General features: G+C 44.4%; 2 protein-coding genes across 3 annotated transcripts in view; one reads left to right on the top strand and one right to left on the bottom strand.

The window, feature by feature from the left end:
* Window positions 1-2,088, top strand: part of USP11 (ubiquitin specific peptidase 11) — a 44,014-nt gene extending 41,926 nt beyond the window's left edge. For both annotated transcript variants that reach the window (XM_060762781.2, XM_067464300.1), the window contains exon 21: window positions 512-2,088. In XM_060762781.2, coding sequence (XP_060618764.2) covers window positions 512-688 — 177 coding nt within the window. In that variant the 3' untranslated portion in view covers window positions 689-2,088. The remainder of the gene's footprint in view (window positions 1-511) is intronic.
* Window positions 2,089-4,634: 2,546 nt separating this feature from the next.
* Window positions 4,635-16,335, bottom strand: LOC132767625 (ER membrane protein complex subunit 3-like). Its single transcript, XM_060762787.2, has 8 exons — window positions 15,973-16,335; window positions 12,478-12,535; window positions 10,985-11,078; window positions 9,890-9,994; window positions 7,229-7,310; window positions 7,025-7,104; window positions 6,080-6,165; window positions 4,635-5,134 (listed from the first exon to the last, which is right to left on the bottom strand). Exons 1-8 carry the CDS (start codon window positions 16,128-16,130, stop codon window positions 5,024-5,026), a joined length of 774 nt encoding a protein of 257 aa, XP_060618770.2. The 5' UTR covers window positions 16,131-16,335; the 3' UTR covers window positions 4,635-5,023.
* Between the last annotated feature and the right edge of the window lie 70 nt (window positions 16,336-16,405).

Below are 16,405 nucleotides of genomic sequence, written 5' to 3'. Positions count from 1 at the left end.
TCTCAAGTCGCTCCTGACATGAACAAAAAAATCCCATGGGAAGAAGCGTCACTGCCCAGCTTCCCCCTATTCTTTTCAATGGAAGACGAGAAGCTTCCTGTGTTCCCGGCGCTGCCTCTTAATGACAGTTCAATGTCATTTCCGGCACGGAGCCCCGCTGGAAGTAGCTCTACGTCATGTGATGGCATCTGGCGGGCTCCACGTCTGAACTGTTTTAGGACGAGCAATTTTGCCCATGTGATGTGGTAGTAAGAGGTACTTTGAGCCTCTTGGATAAGGTGAAATAAAAATGTATTAATTTAAATATTTCAGATTCTAGACTCCTATTGTAAATTATTCATTTGCCAACCATTTGATAGCTTGTGACTTTTTGGAGCTTTAGATATGACAGGAGTCTACTGTCCTTCTCGGATCTTTTTTCCTCTGCTTTGTGGCTCAAGATTTGTAATTGTTAACCCTTTCACTTTGGCCTACCTTTTCTCACTCCGTTTTCTTTCCTTTCTTGCCACAGTCCAAAGCTGCCTATGTCTTGTTCTATCAGCGCCAGGACAAAATCCGCCACCCGGTTCCCCCCAGTGCTGCTGCAGCTACAAGCACTGCTGTTGGTCCAGACCGGGAAGATTACGGGGCCTGCTGTGACCCTCATCCCAGCGAGCAAGACAGTCGGGACTTCATGGACGTAGACTGACCGTTGCCCTGCCTGCCCTCCTCCTTTGGGAAGAGGAGAAGTGGAGACAAGAGCCATGCGCCTTCCTTTCCTAAGACTGAAGCTGCAGCAGTTGGAGCTTATCCAGTGGTAGCAGCTGTTTTCTCAGCTCTTGGAACAGGGTTGGAGCAGGGACATAGGACTGGAGAGGCACAACTGCCTCCCAGCTGCCTTCCTGTGCCCGAGTGCAAGGGCCCTTGCTTTGCACACAGCTTCCCCACCCTGAAGGGAAAGGCTTGTTCCTGCCCCCTCACCCCCCCCCCCCCCCCAAACACATACACAAACACACACATACTTTACAGGGCCAGTGTCTTTGCACCAGCGTTTTATAAAATGCAAGGGGAGGACCTCTTTCCTCTCCAACCTCTGCTTTTCCATTTCAAAAGTGGGGAGCTTTTCTCAGGGCCTGACTGCCTCTCCCCCCAGCATTTCCATGAGCGCTGCACTGTGCTGCCCATCGTCCCTATAGCACTAGGCCCTCCTCCTCACGTTACACTTTGGCATCGGGGAGCGGCCTGAGAATCAGTGTCCTTGTCCGCAGTTAGTGGTGGCTGGCTCTGGGAGGATTTCTGTCATCTGCAGTCCATTGGGACACTTCCCCTTGCATCCCGCCATGGGCCCCTCTTTCGGGCACGAAAAGTAGCCCCTTGTGTTCTTATCCACCCCCACTTAACCTCCCAAGTGCCTCCATTTATTCCTCTGTCTACCAACTTAGAGCAATAAATCCCAAGCTGCCCTGCACCCACTTCCTTTTCTTACTGCCAGCAGCCCCGGGGCTTCCTTTTCCTAGTGTTTCCTGGTTCCGAAGTTTCTGATCCACTGGGCCGTTACATGCTCTCCTTCCAGGCTTTGCTTCCAAGTCTTTCTGGGAGAACGGAACGGCTCTCGGACCGTGTGGTCTGCCATGAACTACACTGTCGAAGAGAGTGGAGGAGGAATTGAATTGCCATCCATCACAAGTGACTTTGGAGATTCTCCCTCTTCAGTAATTGCCCCAGTACTGAGGCCTGTGATTTTACAGGCTAACACTTGCTTGCCCCAGGGAAGTATTTGACTTTTTGCCCCTTCTGCCCTTCCCCACGCTGAATGTCGCTGCTGCTTCCAGGCTCAGGGATTGCGCTAGTTTGTAAATAGGTGTCTGCGTGCAATGCGAGGCAGGGCTGGACATCAACTGAGGCATTGTTGGCCAGGCAGGGGACACTCAACTGCCTGCAGAAAGCACATAAGTGTATTTTCTTAAAAAAGAGTTTTGGAAGAAGATTCCTTCACTTGACTTGTGTTTTTTTTTTCTTTTGAATTTTTTTTTTTTTTTTTTTTGCAGAAGAAAATATTTTTGGCATGTGGCAAAACTTGTACATAAAAGCAACTTCTTTTGAATGGTATGTGGGCTCTCTTTTCCCCTTGTATGACTGTCTGTGGTACATGAACCTGAACACTGTATTGTCGAAGGCTTTTTTAAAGGTTTTTTCGGGCTATATGGCCATAGTCAGAGTGCTGGACCACTCTTACAACCACCATGTCAGCTTCCACAGAGAAGCCTCTGAAATACACAAGCATGTGGACAATTTCAACAGAAAGGAGGAAACAATGAAAATGAACAAAATCTGGCTACAAGTATTAAAAAAAACTCTAAAAGTACAACAGCACAACAACAGAGAGGAAACAAACAAGGACATCTAATCACCTCTCAACAAAAGTTTGCTCCAGGCACTGTCAGGCCATTATAGATGGTCAGTTGAAACACTCACACCTACTCCAGCAGACAAGAGTCCTTTGTCCCACCCTGGTCATTCCACAGATATATAAACCCACTTTCCTAGTTCCAACAGACCTCACTACCTCTGAGGATGCTTGCTATAGATGCAGGCGAAACGTCAAAGAGAGAATACCTCTAGACCATGGCCATATAGCCCGAAAAAACCTACAACAACCTGAACACTATCAACACTTGGGTTTTCTTCCTCTTGGAACTGGGATCCTGGGTCTTTGTACCCTTTCCTGCTTCGGCCTGTAAGGCAAAGATTATCCACTGATGTCCTATCCAGCTGCTGACACCCATGAAAGTATGGGAAACATTTGGCCTTCCAGATATGTAACTTCCATTCAGTAGACTGGCTAGGGCTTCTGTGAGCTGATGTTCAATACATCTAGGGACCAGATGTTTCACAGCCTTGGGATTTGTGGGTTCATTTGCTAACTGCAGTAGACCACAACTGCTTGTGGTAAGGGAGTGAAAAAAGATGGCAGAAGACAGAGTAGGCAGGGCCAAATTTGGCCGAAGTTTGCTCATGCCTGAGATAAGGCCACTGTTTTCAAATCTTCAACATTTCAAAAAAAGAAGCTTTCCTGACAACTGGACCAGGCATTTGTCCTTCCTACTGGGGTGGGTGGCAAAATGCAGGGCTCACTTTGTGGCTATGGGAGCCAAAGTCACGCGTGTAAGTTGGGGCCCTCTGCACTCTCTTATGTGCTTTAGCACAGGTGGGAAGCATCTGACTCCAGATGTCTGTGTCTTTCATGACGAATGCTAAGGCTGCTGGAACTTCATTGGGAGGGTCAACCTGGTTGGTACTCCTGGGCTAGAGATACTGATAATCTAGGTAGGGATGTGCCATTGTAATACCAACTTTTTGGCAGCTGCATAAGCAGGTTCCGGACAGGGGTCCTCAAACTTTTTGAACAGAGGGACAGGTCACACTCCCTCAAACTATTAGAGAGGCGGATTAAAATTTGAAAAAAAAATGAATGAATTCCTATGCACACTGCACATATCTTATTTGTAGTGCAAAAAAACCCACTTTAAAACAATACAATAATTAAAATGAACAGTTTTAACAAATTTAAACTTACTAGTATTTCAATGGAAAGTGTGGACCTGCTTTTGGCTGATGAGATAGGATTGTTGTGTGCTTTCAAGCCATTTCAGACTTAGGTTGACCCTGAGCGAGGGCCGGGTAAATGACCTTGGAGGGCCGTATCCGGCACACGGGCCTTAGTTTGAGGATCCCTGCTTTAACCAATGTACAGTTGGCCCTCTGCATTTGGGGTATTAATTTATGGGGATCTGATTAATACATTTTCTCTAGGACACTATATTCTTAAGTGGCTGTGGTTGTTTATTCCTTCCCTGGAAACTCCAGGGACCAACATCTTGTGGATGGAGTGTGGGACCACCACTCCTTGGGTTCTTCCACACAGCTATATAATCCAGAATATCAAGGCAGAAAATCCCACAATATCTGTTTTGAACTGGGTTGCCTGAGTCCACACTGCCATATATCCCAGTTCAAAGCAGATAATGTGGGATTTTATTCAGCTCTGTAGAAGGGGCCATTTTGGGATGTTTATATGGCAGGGCGCAGTGACTTGAAAGAAGGAGACAACTGGATAAAATAGACCCTCTGTTACAGAGTGACAGTAAAACACGTCCCCTCAGGGATGGAAAAAAAATCTCAATCTGCCCGTACTCACCTTGGTTTATTCAGTTTGATGAAATAGTTCTGCCATTTCATTAGGCAGGCTCTACACCTCAAGTTGCCTGGTCCCTGGTTTCAGCATATAGGCCATCCTATGTTTTGCCACAACCTTCCTATTCCCCCCCCCCCCCCCCCAAGCCTAGGGATGTTTTTAGATAAGGGCTGTAGAATGAATGTGGTTTGATGCCACTTTAATTTCCTTGGCTCAATGCTATGGAATCATGGGAGTTGTAGTTTGATCATGCTCTGGTAACTTTTGGCAAAGAAGGCTAAAGATCAGATAAAAGTGCAATACCCCTGATGCCATACCACTGAGCCATGGTATTTGAAATGTTATCAAACTGCATTCATACTACAGTGTAGATGCTCACTTAGTGGGGGGGAAAAGCACACAGCACCTTGTTTGTCACTAGCTACATACAAAGAAAATAAGCACAAGATAAAAACGGGCATAATTGCAGCTGCCTCCCTTTAATAGCAAAAACGATTCTGCAAACTAAATGGAACTTTATGATGCAACAGTCTGAGGCCTCTTATATTGGCTTTCCACTCCCAGCAAAACACGAAATGCAACCTTTCCTTGTTTATTTTCTAGCTCCTTTAACTGCTGAGAATCAGCTAAAATAGTTCTACTGCCTGGCACTCTGACTAAGGCCACACCAGAGTCTTTGGCTCTCTATTGCCATGTGTTTCCTCAAAAGGAAAAAGCCACACCACATTTTCCCACACACCATGCACAATGCGATGGCCTTCTGCCACCCTGAGGGGGTATGTGTGTGCCTCTTTGCACACAGCTGCCTTGCTGGTTTGTGGTGGCCCACGGCGGCTATCGCAGGTGAGGTCAGTCAGAGCCAAACTTCCCTGACAGATTCAGGTCCTTCGACATCAGCTGCTGTTCCACGTCCTGCAGAGCCCACTGGTGAGAAACCAACTCTAAGGCTTCCCATTCAGCCTGAAGGAGGAATAAAGAGCTGATCAAGCTCTGAGTCTGCAGAAATGAGTGACACGCAAGTTACAGACCAAGCCACTAATGCTGGCACCGATAGAATCTGGCCTGGCCAAAACCTGGTATTTCCAGTTAAAGGACTGCAATAACACTTGAAGCATTTCAAAATCCTTTGCATTCATCCACATAGTTTAAAAAATTAACCCCAGGAAGATAGATCAGTGTTGTTTCTTGGTAATATTTTAACAGTAGTAAAGTATTAAGGAAGTTAGAGTATAAAAATTGAGATTTGATGTATAGTACAGTAAAGGTAAAGGTTTCCCCTGACATTAGGGCTGGTGATGCTCATCTCCATTTCTAAGCCAAAGAGCCATTGTCTAAGCCATTGTCCGTAGACACCTGTCGGAGCGGTACCTATTGATCTACTCACATCTGTATGTTTTCAAACAGCTACGTTGGCAGAAGCTGGGCCTAACAGCGGAAACTCACCCCACTCCCCAAATTCAAACTGCCGACCTTTTGGTCAGCAAGTTCAGCAGCTTAGTGGTTTAACCCGCTGCACCACTGGGGGGCCCATATAGTACAGTAGCAGGATGATAACTAATTTTTTATTTAATATATCTTTGGGTTGGAAAGTAAAGAGAAAATTTTCCCTCATTTTAGAGAGGAGAAAATTGTAGAAGGTAATAAAAATGTATAAACCGTATATGAAAAGTGACATTATGTAACATGAACTTAGGCTTGCAACAAAAAATGGGACAAAACAGGAATTCTGGGAGCTGAAGTCCAAAACATCTGCAGGACTAAAGTTTGAGATCCACCGATCTAAGCTTATTTGTATCTAAGTGTAGCAAAGCTACCTTTTAAAGACAAAATCTCAGAATGAGGGAATTCTGGGGATTTGTCAATGAAAACCTGAGTCTTCTAGAACTTAGAAAGCTGGACTTTTACCTTGAAGGCTTTGTTGGGATCTGGTGGAGTAGGCATGGTTGGTTCCATAAAATGATCTTGCCACAGGAGTTGATTTTGCTCTGCAGCTGAGGAGAGAGCGGAAGGTAGAACCTCGTGACAAAAAGGTTGGCAGAAGCTGGGCCTAACAGCAGGAGCTCACTCTGCTCCCTGGATTCGAACTGCCAACCTTTTTGTCAGGAATTTCAGCAGCTCAGTGGTTTAACTGCTGTGCCACCAGGAGGGCCCTAAGGCTGAATCTACATTGCCCTATATTCCAGGATCTGATTCCAGATTATCTGTTTTGAACTGGATTATACGAGTCCACGCTGCCAGTTAATCTGGGATCAGATTCTGGGATATGGGGCAGTGCAGATCCAGCCTCAGTTATCAGCCTGCAGTCTTTCAGTGAGCTTTCATAGAGGAGTGAGAATCTGAGCCTGAGTATGACATGCTCCAGCACAAGGATTGGGAATGTGCAGAACTCCAGGTCATTGTTGTTGTGCCTGTTGCTGCTGTGTATTTTCACGTCAACCTAAGGTAACTCTACCACAGGGTTTTCTTGTGTAGATATGTTTGCCATTGTCTTAATCTGAGGCTGAGAGAGAGTGAGTTACCCAAAATTTTGGGAATCAATGGATATTTGAACCCTGATCTCCAGAGTTGTAATTCAATACTCAAACCACTACATCACAACTTCTTATCTGCACTCTCATAACTTTCATCATTGGTAACACCAATGGGAAATCATGTAAGCTATATTCCTTTTAGGCACTAAACTGATAATTATCCTTTCTCCAAGAACAAATCCTATTTTCTTCACATCAGTAGCACTGTGAATGATGCAAAGAATTCAAATGTTGTGCAGTCCTGTCTTGATCTTGTGTCCCTCCTGGCTTTGGGGTCCCTTCCAATCTCTGGAGTCCTCCACTTCCCCCCATCTCTCACCTGTGTCTTCCCCCAAGACAATATTGTATACTCGTCGCAATCCAAAAACATTGAGGAAATACCAGGAGGCTGAGCTCACCCTGCAAAGAAAAAAGTGATCAGGGACTATTGTAGGGAACCTACCCAGCCCCACAGAACGTAAGAGCTGCCCTCCAAAGAGACTGGCTACACCTGTGTGAGTGGAGGGCAGCAACGGGCGCTTACCAAGAGGGGTCCAGTGAAGGCAGGTTAATTCCACGTTGTAGCATAGGCTTGAACCGGAGAGTCAAGGGAAAGGGAACCTTAGCTGGGAGATTGTGAAGGAGAGGGGTTAGAATCATAGAACAGACCCCAAGGACCATCCAGTCCAACCTCCTTTTGCCATGAAAGAACACACAATCAAAGCAACACTAACAGGTGGCCATCCAGCCTGTGCTTAATGAACTCCAGAGAAGGAGGCATCACCACCCTGCGAGGCAGCAGCATTTCCATTGCCAAACAGTTCTTATCATCAAGAAGTTCTTCCTAATGTTAAGCAGTCTTTTTCCTGCAATTTGAATCCATTGCTCCATGTCCTAGTCTCCAAAGCAGCAGGAAACAAACTTGTTCCCTCCTCAATGTGACATCCTTTCAAATATTTAAATATGGCTATCATTTCCCTCTCGGCCTCCCTTCTCCAAGCTAAACACACCCAGCTCCCTCAGCTGCTTCTCATGTGGTTTGGTTTCCAAACCTTTGGCCATTTCTGTTGCTCTTCTCTGGACAAGTTCTTGCTTGTCAACATCCTTCCTGAATTGCTCTGCCTAGAACTGGACATAGTGTTATTCCAGGTGAGGTCTGACCAAAACACAATACAAGAGGACTATGACTTTCCCTCGCTCTAGACACTATACTCTTGATTGATGCAACCTAGAATCAATACAGCTGGCCACACCACACCAGCACGCTCATCTGCTGTTATCCCCAACCTCCATACCTCTTGCTTCCTGCTTTCCTCTTTTCAAGTCAGATGAAAAGAAATGTACTCCCGAGCTGCCACTGTGAGCAACACAAAGGACCTTACCAACTGGGTTGCTGTGAGTTTTCCGGGCTGTATGGCCATGTTCCAGAAGCATTGTCTCCTGACTTTTCGCCCACATCCATGGCAGGCATCCTCAGAGGTTGCGAGGTTAGTTGGAAACTAGGAAAGTGAGGTTTATATACCTGTGGAATAGTGTCCAGGGTGGTAGAAAGAACTCTTGTCTGCTTGAGGCAAGTGTGAATGTTACAATTGGCCACCTTTATTAGCATTTAGTGGCTTTGTAGCTTCAAAGACTGGCTGGTTGCTGCCTAGAGGATCCTTTGTTGGGAGGTGTTAGCTGGCCCTGATTGGTTCTTTTCTGGAATTCCCCTATTTTTTAGTGTTGCTCTTTATTTACTGTCCTGATTTTAAAGTTTCTTAAAATAATGGTAGCCAGATTTTGTTGGGAAATCATGAAAACAAACAAAATCTGGCTACTAGTATTTAAAAAAAAATATCTAAAAACAGGACAGTAAATAAAGAGCAACACTCAAAAAGCAGGGGAATTCCAGACAAGAATCAATCAGGGCCAGTAAACACCTCCCAACAAAGGATCCTCCCAGGCAGCAACCAGCCAGGTTTTGAAGCTACAATGCCATTAAATGCTAAACAAAGTGGACAATTGCAACATTCACACTTGCCTCAAGCAGACAAGAGCTCTTTCTCCCATCCTGGACATTACCCCACAGATATATAAATCCCACTTGCCTAGTTTCCAACTGACCTCACATCCTCTAATTTATTTATTTTTGTTTATTTACAGTATTTTTACCCTGCCCTTCTCAACCCCCGGGGCGGGGGACTCAGAGCAGCTAACAAAGGCAGCAATTCGATGTCACAAATCAATAACACAGTATAAAACCATAAATACTCTAAGGATGCCTGCCATAGATGTGGGTGAAATGTTAGAAGAGAATGCTTCTGGAACATGGCTATACAGCCCGTAAAACTCTCAGCAACTTAGTGACTCCAACCACAAAAGCCTTCTGCATGACAAGTACAGGATGACAGTGTAAACAACCTGGCGAGGTCATGTTCCAAGACTACACATGTTCAATTTCATATCCTGTCTGTAGCAACAGGCCAGCTGCCAAGAGAAGAAACTCTAGGGCGGCTTCCTTTCCCCTGCCAATCTTCAGTTTGCTATAATCCCAATGGGATTCAGTTTCAGGTAGACTCCTCTTTTCTTCCTTCCCTCTATTCCATCCCTCTCGCTCTTTCCCCTGCCCTGCCTCAACTGTTTCTTCGCCCTCAGCAGGAGAGTGCCACAGAACAGTTTTTGTCATGGTCCTTTCTTAATAGATTGGGTGGGTGTGGGAGAGGTGAGACATCCAACACTGTTTTTTTGGGAATGTTTTCAATGCCAGGTTGGATGTGGAGCCTGTGGATATTTGGGATCCAACTGTAGAGTATTAACTAGAATCTTGTTGAGAATTACTTGTGGATAAGTTAAACAAGTGTCATTTCATGGCAAAGGTGAGAACTGAACTGAGGCCTCCCCGGTTCATTGTCCAACCCACTCTTAGGTCACTTTAATGAAGCTTTGATCAGCTTCATCTCCCACATCAGCCAGACTGATCTATAAAGTGCGAGCAAGAGTTATTAGCAACTTTGGCCTCTAAATTATCTCAGTCATTAATTTTTTTTGAAAATATGCCTATACTGATTTTGCTACAACCTTTTTTACAGCCACTTAAACATATCAAATTAAACTGAGGCCAAGTCATCCAAGAATGCACATGGCAACACTACAAGCGTACAATAAGCTCCATTACTTCCCTCTGCTGTTGTTTCCTACGTCTGCCGCAATTCCCCTCCTCACTCACTAGCCACAAAGCCAGAGAAGGCCCAGTTGATCCAACCTCCGACGAGGATCATGGGCAGTACATTCACGATATTGCCCTTCATCATCTCCATGACCATGGTGGGATCTACAGGGAAGGAGAGGAAGTCTTAGAACAGAGTGTGTGTATGTCAAAATCCAAACAAAAAGTGCAAACTAAAGACACAGAAAGGACAGTTCAAACACAGTATCCAGCTTCCTGAGAGATCTAGATATTGGGTTGTTGTAGGATTTTTCGGGCTATATGACCATGTTCTAGAGGCATTCTCTCCTGACGTTTCGCCTGCATCTATGGCAAGCATCCTCAGAGGTTGTGAGGTACTTGCCATAGATGCAGGCGAAACGTCAGGAGAGAATGCCTCTAGAGCATGGCCATATAGCCCAAAAAAACCTACAACAACCCAGTGATTCCGGCCATGAAAGCCTTCGGCGATACATTGATCTAGATATTGTTTTTATTTTTAGAAGTTTTTTTTTAAAATCCTGATGATTGTGCAATGTGAGAAACAGAAGAGTGGCATTACTGAATATGATTTTCATAGGTTGGCACAGCAAGAAGGAGAAATAAATGTATTCAGTTCCTAGCAGAGATCTCATCTCCTTCCCACAATGAGCTAAATCAGATGTTCGAGACCTGAGGTCAGTCCTAAATAACAATGACTGGGCAATTCAAAGTTTCTGACACCCATTCTCATTTGAGCTGTTTACATCAATTCAAATTAAACTTTAAAAAATTCATTAATTATTTGACAAAAAAAATATCTAATATATACTCAGAAAATAGACACTCAAAAATAATGAAACATCTCAATGGCAACTTTTGCAAAATAAGTATAACATACTTTAACATTCACTAGAATTCAAAACATTTTCAAAGCAAAATCCGTGCAAACTATTCTTAAATAGAATTATCGGTTACTGTGTTTTACGAAAAACTGTTTCAATCTAGATAATAGCAATAGTATCACCAGCCACAAAGCTTTTTATCAGCGCAATACTATGTTAGTATTTGCCACCAAGGCCAGGGATAAAGAGAAGCCTGCTTCCACATATCTGCTCACCGGTCCCTTCCATTTACCTGTCAGTGGGTTCCGGGGCTGTATCTTGCGCTTGGTTTTGCGGAAGAAGCCACTTTCAGGATTATTGAAGTAGTGTTTGCGCATGAGGAAACCCTTTGGGGAGGAAATGTTGCAAAAATGAGATAAAATGTACGAGATTTTAAAAAGAGCACGGAAAACATGTAAAGTTGACATCAAGCTTTAAAGTGCTCAAGATGCTTCATGTGCATGGAATGCAGGAGGCAGAAACCAAGTTTTAAGTGGGTTTTTTCTCTAGTGTGATGAAGACAGTATGATGTTTTAGGTGTGTGCTTTAGAATGGATGAAACAGTCGTCGGTTGCTAAATCAGACTTGGATTTGGCTATATGATGAATAATAATGTTTTAAATGTATTTTAATCTAATGTAGGTTTTTCTGTACAAGGGTTGAATGAAAAGCAATGCCTCCACCTTCGTAACTCAACAGATGGCAGTACTGGTGTGCGACACATACTGGCTTGTTCAGTAGACTCTCCTCTACAGTTCCATTTTGGCGGAAAGCCTTAGCACTGAATGGCTGTGTTGTTAAAATGCGAAGTATGGAACCATGCGCAGACGGTTGGTCAATGCAACTTAAGCAACGTGCAGTCATTTAATCCTTGACAACAGAGGGTGTCACCCCAAGGGAGATTCGCCAGAGAATGCAAGCTGTTTATGGTGATTGTGTTGATGTGAGTACTGTGCATCATTGGGCAAGTAAGTTTAAAGATGTTGAAGTGGGAGCATCTGACTTGTGTGACAAACAAAGAGTTGGACGTCCTGTGACAGCAACCACCGAGTTTCACAAGCAAAACGTTGACAGATTGATTTTCATATCACTCAGAGAGAAATTTCAAGCATAATCAGCATTTCATAAGAATGTGTGGGTCACATTATTGCTTTGGTTGGCTATCAGATCTGTGCACAATGGATACCCAGGATGCCGATGCCTGAAATGAAAGCACACAGACTTGAAACTTCAGAGACTGGATCTCACCACCGTACTACATCCTCCATACAGTCCAGATTTAGCACCGTCTGACTTCCATCTGTTCCTGATAATGAAAGAAGATCTGCGGGGACATCATTATGCTTCTGATGAAGATGTTGAGAGAACCGTGAGACGCTGGTTGCGGAAACAGAGTGTTGACTTTTTCCGTGAAGGCTTCAGAAAACTTATTTACTGTTGGCAGAAATGTATCCAGTTGTCCGGTGATTATGTGGAAAAGTGAATAGTGGTTAAAGAGCACATTTTAAGGATTATTTTTGTGTTTGATTTATTAAAATATTCCCATCCAAACCCAAGTAACGAAGGTGGAGGCATTACTTTTCATTCAACCCTCGTATAATGTTGTATGTAATGTGTTTTTGTATGTTGTCGGCATCGAATTGCTGCCGTTGTAAGCCACCCTGATTCCCCATTTGGGGGTTGAGAAGGACGGGGTAGAAATGTTGGAAATAAATAAAAATAAATAATATATCTCTTGTCTCTCACCTGAGGCGTGAGGAAGCGTCCATTTTCTCTCAGGAGGCGGCTCCGGGCCAGAATCTGCCTGACGGACAAAGAGCATTCGACTCAGTTGTTGCCCCGACAAGATCTGTGAGCACCAAGTGGTGACGCCAGTCGTGGCATCAAAGCCACCCGCCAGGCCCAGCAGTCAAAGTTGGGATATCGCTCACATCCTCCACATTCCTAGGCTCAAGCAACTGTTTTCAGAGTGGTATTTCTAGGGGTGACAACTGCAACCCCAAAATAAGGGCCCCATTTCCATACGGCCCCCAAGCCATTGCAAGGGATTTTTTGATCAACTGCTATTTTGTATTAATAGAATCAAAAAGCTGGAAGAGACCTCATGGGCCATCCAGAAGCAGGAATATTGCATTCAAATCACCCCTGACAGATGGCCATCCAGCCTCTGCTTAAAAGCTTCCAAAGAAGGAGCCTCCACCACACTCCTGGGCAGAGAGTTCCACTGCTGAACGGCTCTCACAGTCAGGAAGTTCTTCCTCATGTTCAGTATTATGTGGATTCATTTAGGATTAAAAACATTTTGGATGATCCTGGGGACAGGATATTGCCTGTCTAACTTTGAATACCCTAATTTAGGATGTAACAAAATATCTCTATCAGCAGTCCGCAAGTTATGAACAAGATAGGTTCTGGATTGCTGTGAGTTTTCCGGGCTGTATGGCCATGTTCCAGAAGCATTCTCTCCTGATGTTTCGCCCACATCTACGGCAGGCATCCTCAGAGGTTGTGAGGTCTGTTGGGAACGAGCCAAGTGAGGTTTATATAGGTTGGAACCTTATATAGATAGCTTCTATACGGTGCTTCTTAAATTGAATTTGAATGTAAATTGGAACAGGCCATTTTTTAAAGTGCAAGGAGACACCTTTTCCCCATGATAACTCTTTCAAGAGTGAATTTCCCTTCCAAGGGGGAGATTTATCTCCCTTCCTGTTGTCCAGGACGCCTTCTACATTGCCATACAAGACATATTATATTTGGGGTGGATCCATGCTCTAGAGCGGGCATGGGCGGGTTTGGGCCCTCCAGGTGTTTTGGACTTCAACTCCCACAATTCCTAACACAATTAAGTGGCTGAGGGGGAAAAGGAAGGGTCAGCCGGCCTGACTCCCTCTACGAAGGTTGAGAAGATCGGGATATAAAAGTTTTAAATAAATAAATCAATAAGGGGCCTGAGGGTGTTAGGAATTGTGGGACTTGTAGTCCAAAACAAACACCTGGGGGACCCAGGTTTGCCCATGCCTGCTCTGGTGTGATGTGATGAGGCCCTTTAAATTGTTGTTCAATTCTTTTAATTATTATTGTTTGGACGTGGAATAATACCAGATTATGTAAACCGCCCTGAGTCCCCTTTGGGGTGAGAAGGGTATAAATAAATAAATATTATCAAAGCAGATAATTCACATTAACTTCTTTGGATTATATGAGTCTACACAGCTCAAATAAAATAATCTGGATTTTATATGGCAGTGAAGATAGGGCCTCAGATCCCTTCTACACTGCCTGATTATCTGCTTCATTTATTTACTGTATTTGTATACCACCCCTCTCAGCCTTCCGGCGACTCGAGGCAGTTTACAAGGCAAAATTCAATACCATAGAAACACAAATATAATATAAAAAAGCATTAACATCCATAAAATCGTAACAATAACAATAAAATATAAATCAATAAATCCTCATTAAAAAGAAACATTGTCCAGTCTCATTGCGTAGTTGTTCCAATTCCTATGTCCGTTACTCAATATTTGCAAATGCTTGCTCGAATAGCCATGTCTTGAGTTTTTTCCAAAATGTTAGGAGTGAAGAAGTCGATCTGATCTCCCTTGGGAGGACGTTCCATAGCTGAGGGGCCACCACTGAGAAGGCCCTGTCTCTCGTCCCCGCCAGATGTACTTGTGACGAAGGCGGGACCTAGAGCAGGGCCTCCCCAGATGATTTTAAAGTCCTCTATGGTACATAATCCTCGATGGATGTTTTGAACTGGAGTATATGGCAGTGTAGACTCAAATAATACAGTTCAAAGCAGATCATGTGGAGTATCAGTTTTGATAATCTGGATTAAATGGCATAAAGGGCCTGAGGCTTTACTGAACAATGCTTGTGGCACACTTGAGATTCCGGCTAAAGCTACATGCAATGAATGTAACGTGGGCTATACAAACTTTATACATTTGCCATAGGAATCTGTGCATCTCCTCAATTATATATGAATTGTCCAGGGTTTAAAAACCACACTAGGAAAACTAGAGAGGTGTACTGCACCCTTTAATGGGTGTCACAGCAGCTGTTGCTTTAAATAAATAAATAAATAAATAAATAATAGGATTGTTGTAGGTTTTTTCGGGCTATATGGCCATGTTCTAGAGGCATTCTCTCCTGACATTTCGCCTGCATCTATGGCAAGCATCCTCAGAGGTAGTGAGGTCTGTTGGAACTAGGACAATGGGTTTATATATCTGTGGAATGACCAGGGTGGGACAAAGAACTCTTGTCTGTTGGAGCTAGGTGTGAATGTTTCAACTGACCACCTTGATTAGCATTTGATTAGCACTCTTTAGGAGGAGTTTGAAAACGTGGCTGTTCCAGTGTGCATTCCCAGAATAGGAAACCCCAAAGCACTTTGTCCCAAATGTACTTTACTAGAAATCTAGGATTGTCTGCACGCCCTATCTTTCTCCAAAAATACTTATCAATTTCACCTGGTCATGGCCAGTTTTTAAATTTTTTAATCTATTACAACTGGCCCTGACACTGATTTTAATTGCGTCATGTTGTCATTGTCAATGCCTATTGCTTGAGTTATTTATTGATGTATTGTTTGTTGTTGTTTATTGATGTATTGGGTCTCAGCCTCTTGTACGCCGCACCGAGTCCTTTGGGAGATGGTAGCCGGTTATAAATAAAGATTTATTATTATTATTATTATTGGTGGCCTGGCAGTGCCTGGGGCAATCTTTTGTCGAGAGGTGATTAGATGTCCTTGATTGTTTCCTCTCTGTTGTTGTGCTGTTATAATTTTAGAGGTTTTTTTAAATACTGGTAGCCAGGTTTTGTTCATTTTCATGGTTTCCTCCTTTCTGTTGAAATTGTCCACATGCTTGTGGATTTCAATGGCTTCTCAACAAAAGATTCCCCCAGACTCAGCCAGGCCTTCAAATGCTAATGTGGATTTCAGTGGCTTCTCTGTGTAGTCTGACATGGTGGTTGTGAGAGTGGGCCAGCATTTCTGTGTTCTCAAATAGTATGCTGTGCCCAGCATATAATAATAATAATAATAATAATAATAATAATAATAATAGCCAGAGGCTTTTGAGGCAGAGCGGGATTCGAACCCTAGATATCAGAGTCATCTCCCAACGCCTAACCCGCTGCGCCAAACATGCACCTAGAGCACGTTACGGCATTCCATTTATAATATGGGCGTGGCTTCCCGCCAGCCTTTCCCCCGCCTCCGCTCACGTGTCCTGCCGCTGCTCGCGCCAGCCCAGCTCGCGCTCGCCGCGCCACAGCCCGGCCACGCGCAGGCGCAGAATCCCGACGGCGAGAGCGATCCAGGCGACGGGCAGGAGAACCCAGAAGCGGATCGAGCCGTCTAGGCGCAGCTCCGGCGCCGCCATTGGAAGGGAGACAGGGAGGGAACGACCACGGCGCCTCGAGGGTCTCGACCCAACTGACTTGAGAGCTAGTTTATAAAAAGAAAAACTTTTGCAAGCCGGCCTTATTAGGGAACTTGCCCGGAAGTGACGTTAGGGGCTCCGCGGGGAACTTCCGGTGCTGTGTCCCTGAGTTCTGAAGGACAGCTGTTTCCATGGCAACAACAGGCCTGGGCAAAGTTGGGCCCTCTGCGTGTTTTGGACTTCAACTCCCACCATTCCTAACAGCCTCAGGCCCT

Source organism: Anolis sagrei, chromosome 2 (genome assembly GCF_037176765.1).
Source record: "Anolis sagrei isolate rAnoSag1 chromosome 2, rAnoSag1.mat, whole genome shotgun sequence".
NCBI lineage: Eukaryota > Metazoa > Chordata > Lepidosauria > Squamata > Dactyloidae > Anolis > Anolis sagrei.
The sequence above is the reverse complement of the archived record's forward strand: the minus strand, read 5'-3'. Positions and strand labels throughout refer to the sequence as shown.

What these genes read in the sequence shown, in the direction of transcription:
- LOC132767625 (XM_060762787.2), bottom strand. Translation starts at nt 16,130, where the DNA reads ATGGCGGCGCCGGAGCTGCGCCTAGACGGCTCGATCCGCTTCTGGGTT. An exon ending in CTTCTCTGGCTTTGTGGCTA is followed by an intron (nt 7,311 to 9,889) that starts GTGAGTGAGGAG and finishes ACAATCTCCCAG; the next exon opens with CTAAGGTTCCCTTTCCCTTG. An exon ending in ATCCCAACAAAGCCTTCAAG is followed by an intron (nt 5,135 to 6,079) that starts GTAAAAGTCCAG and finishes TTCCTCCTTCAG; the next exon opens with GCTGAATGGGAAGCCTTAGA.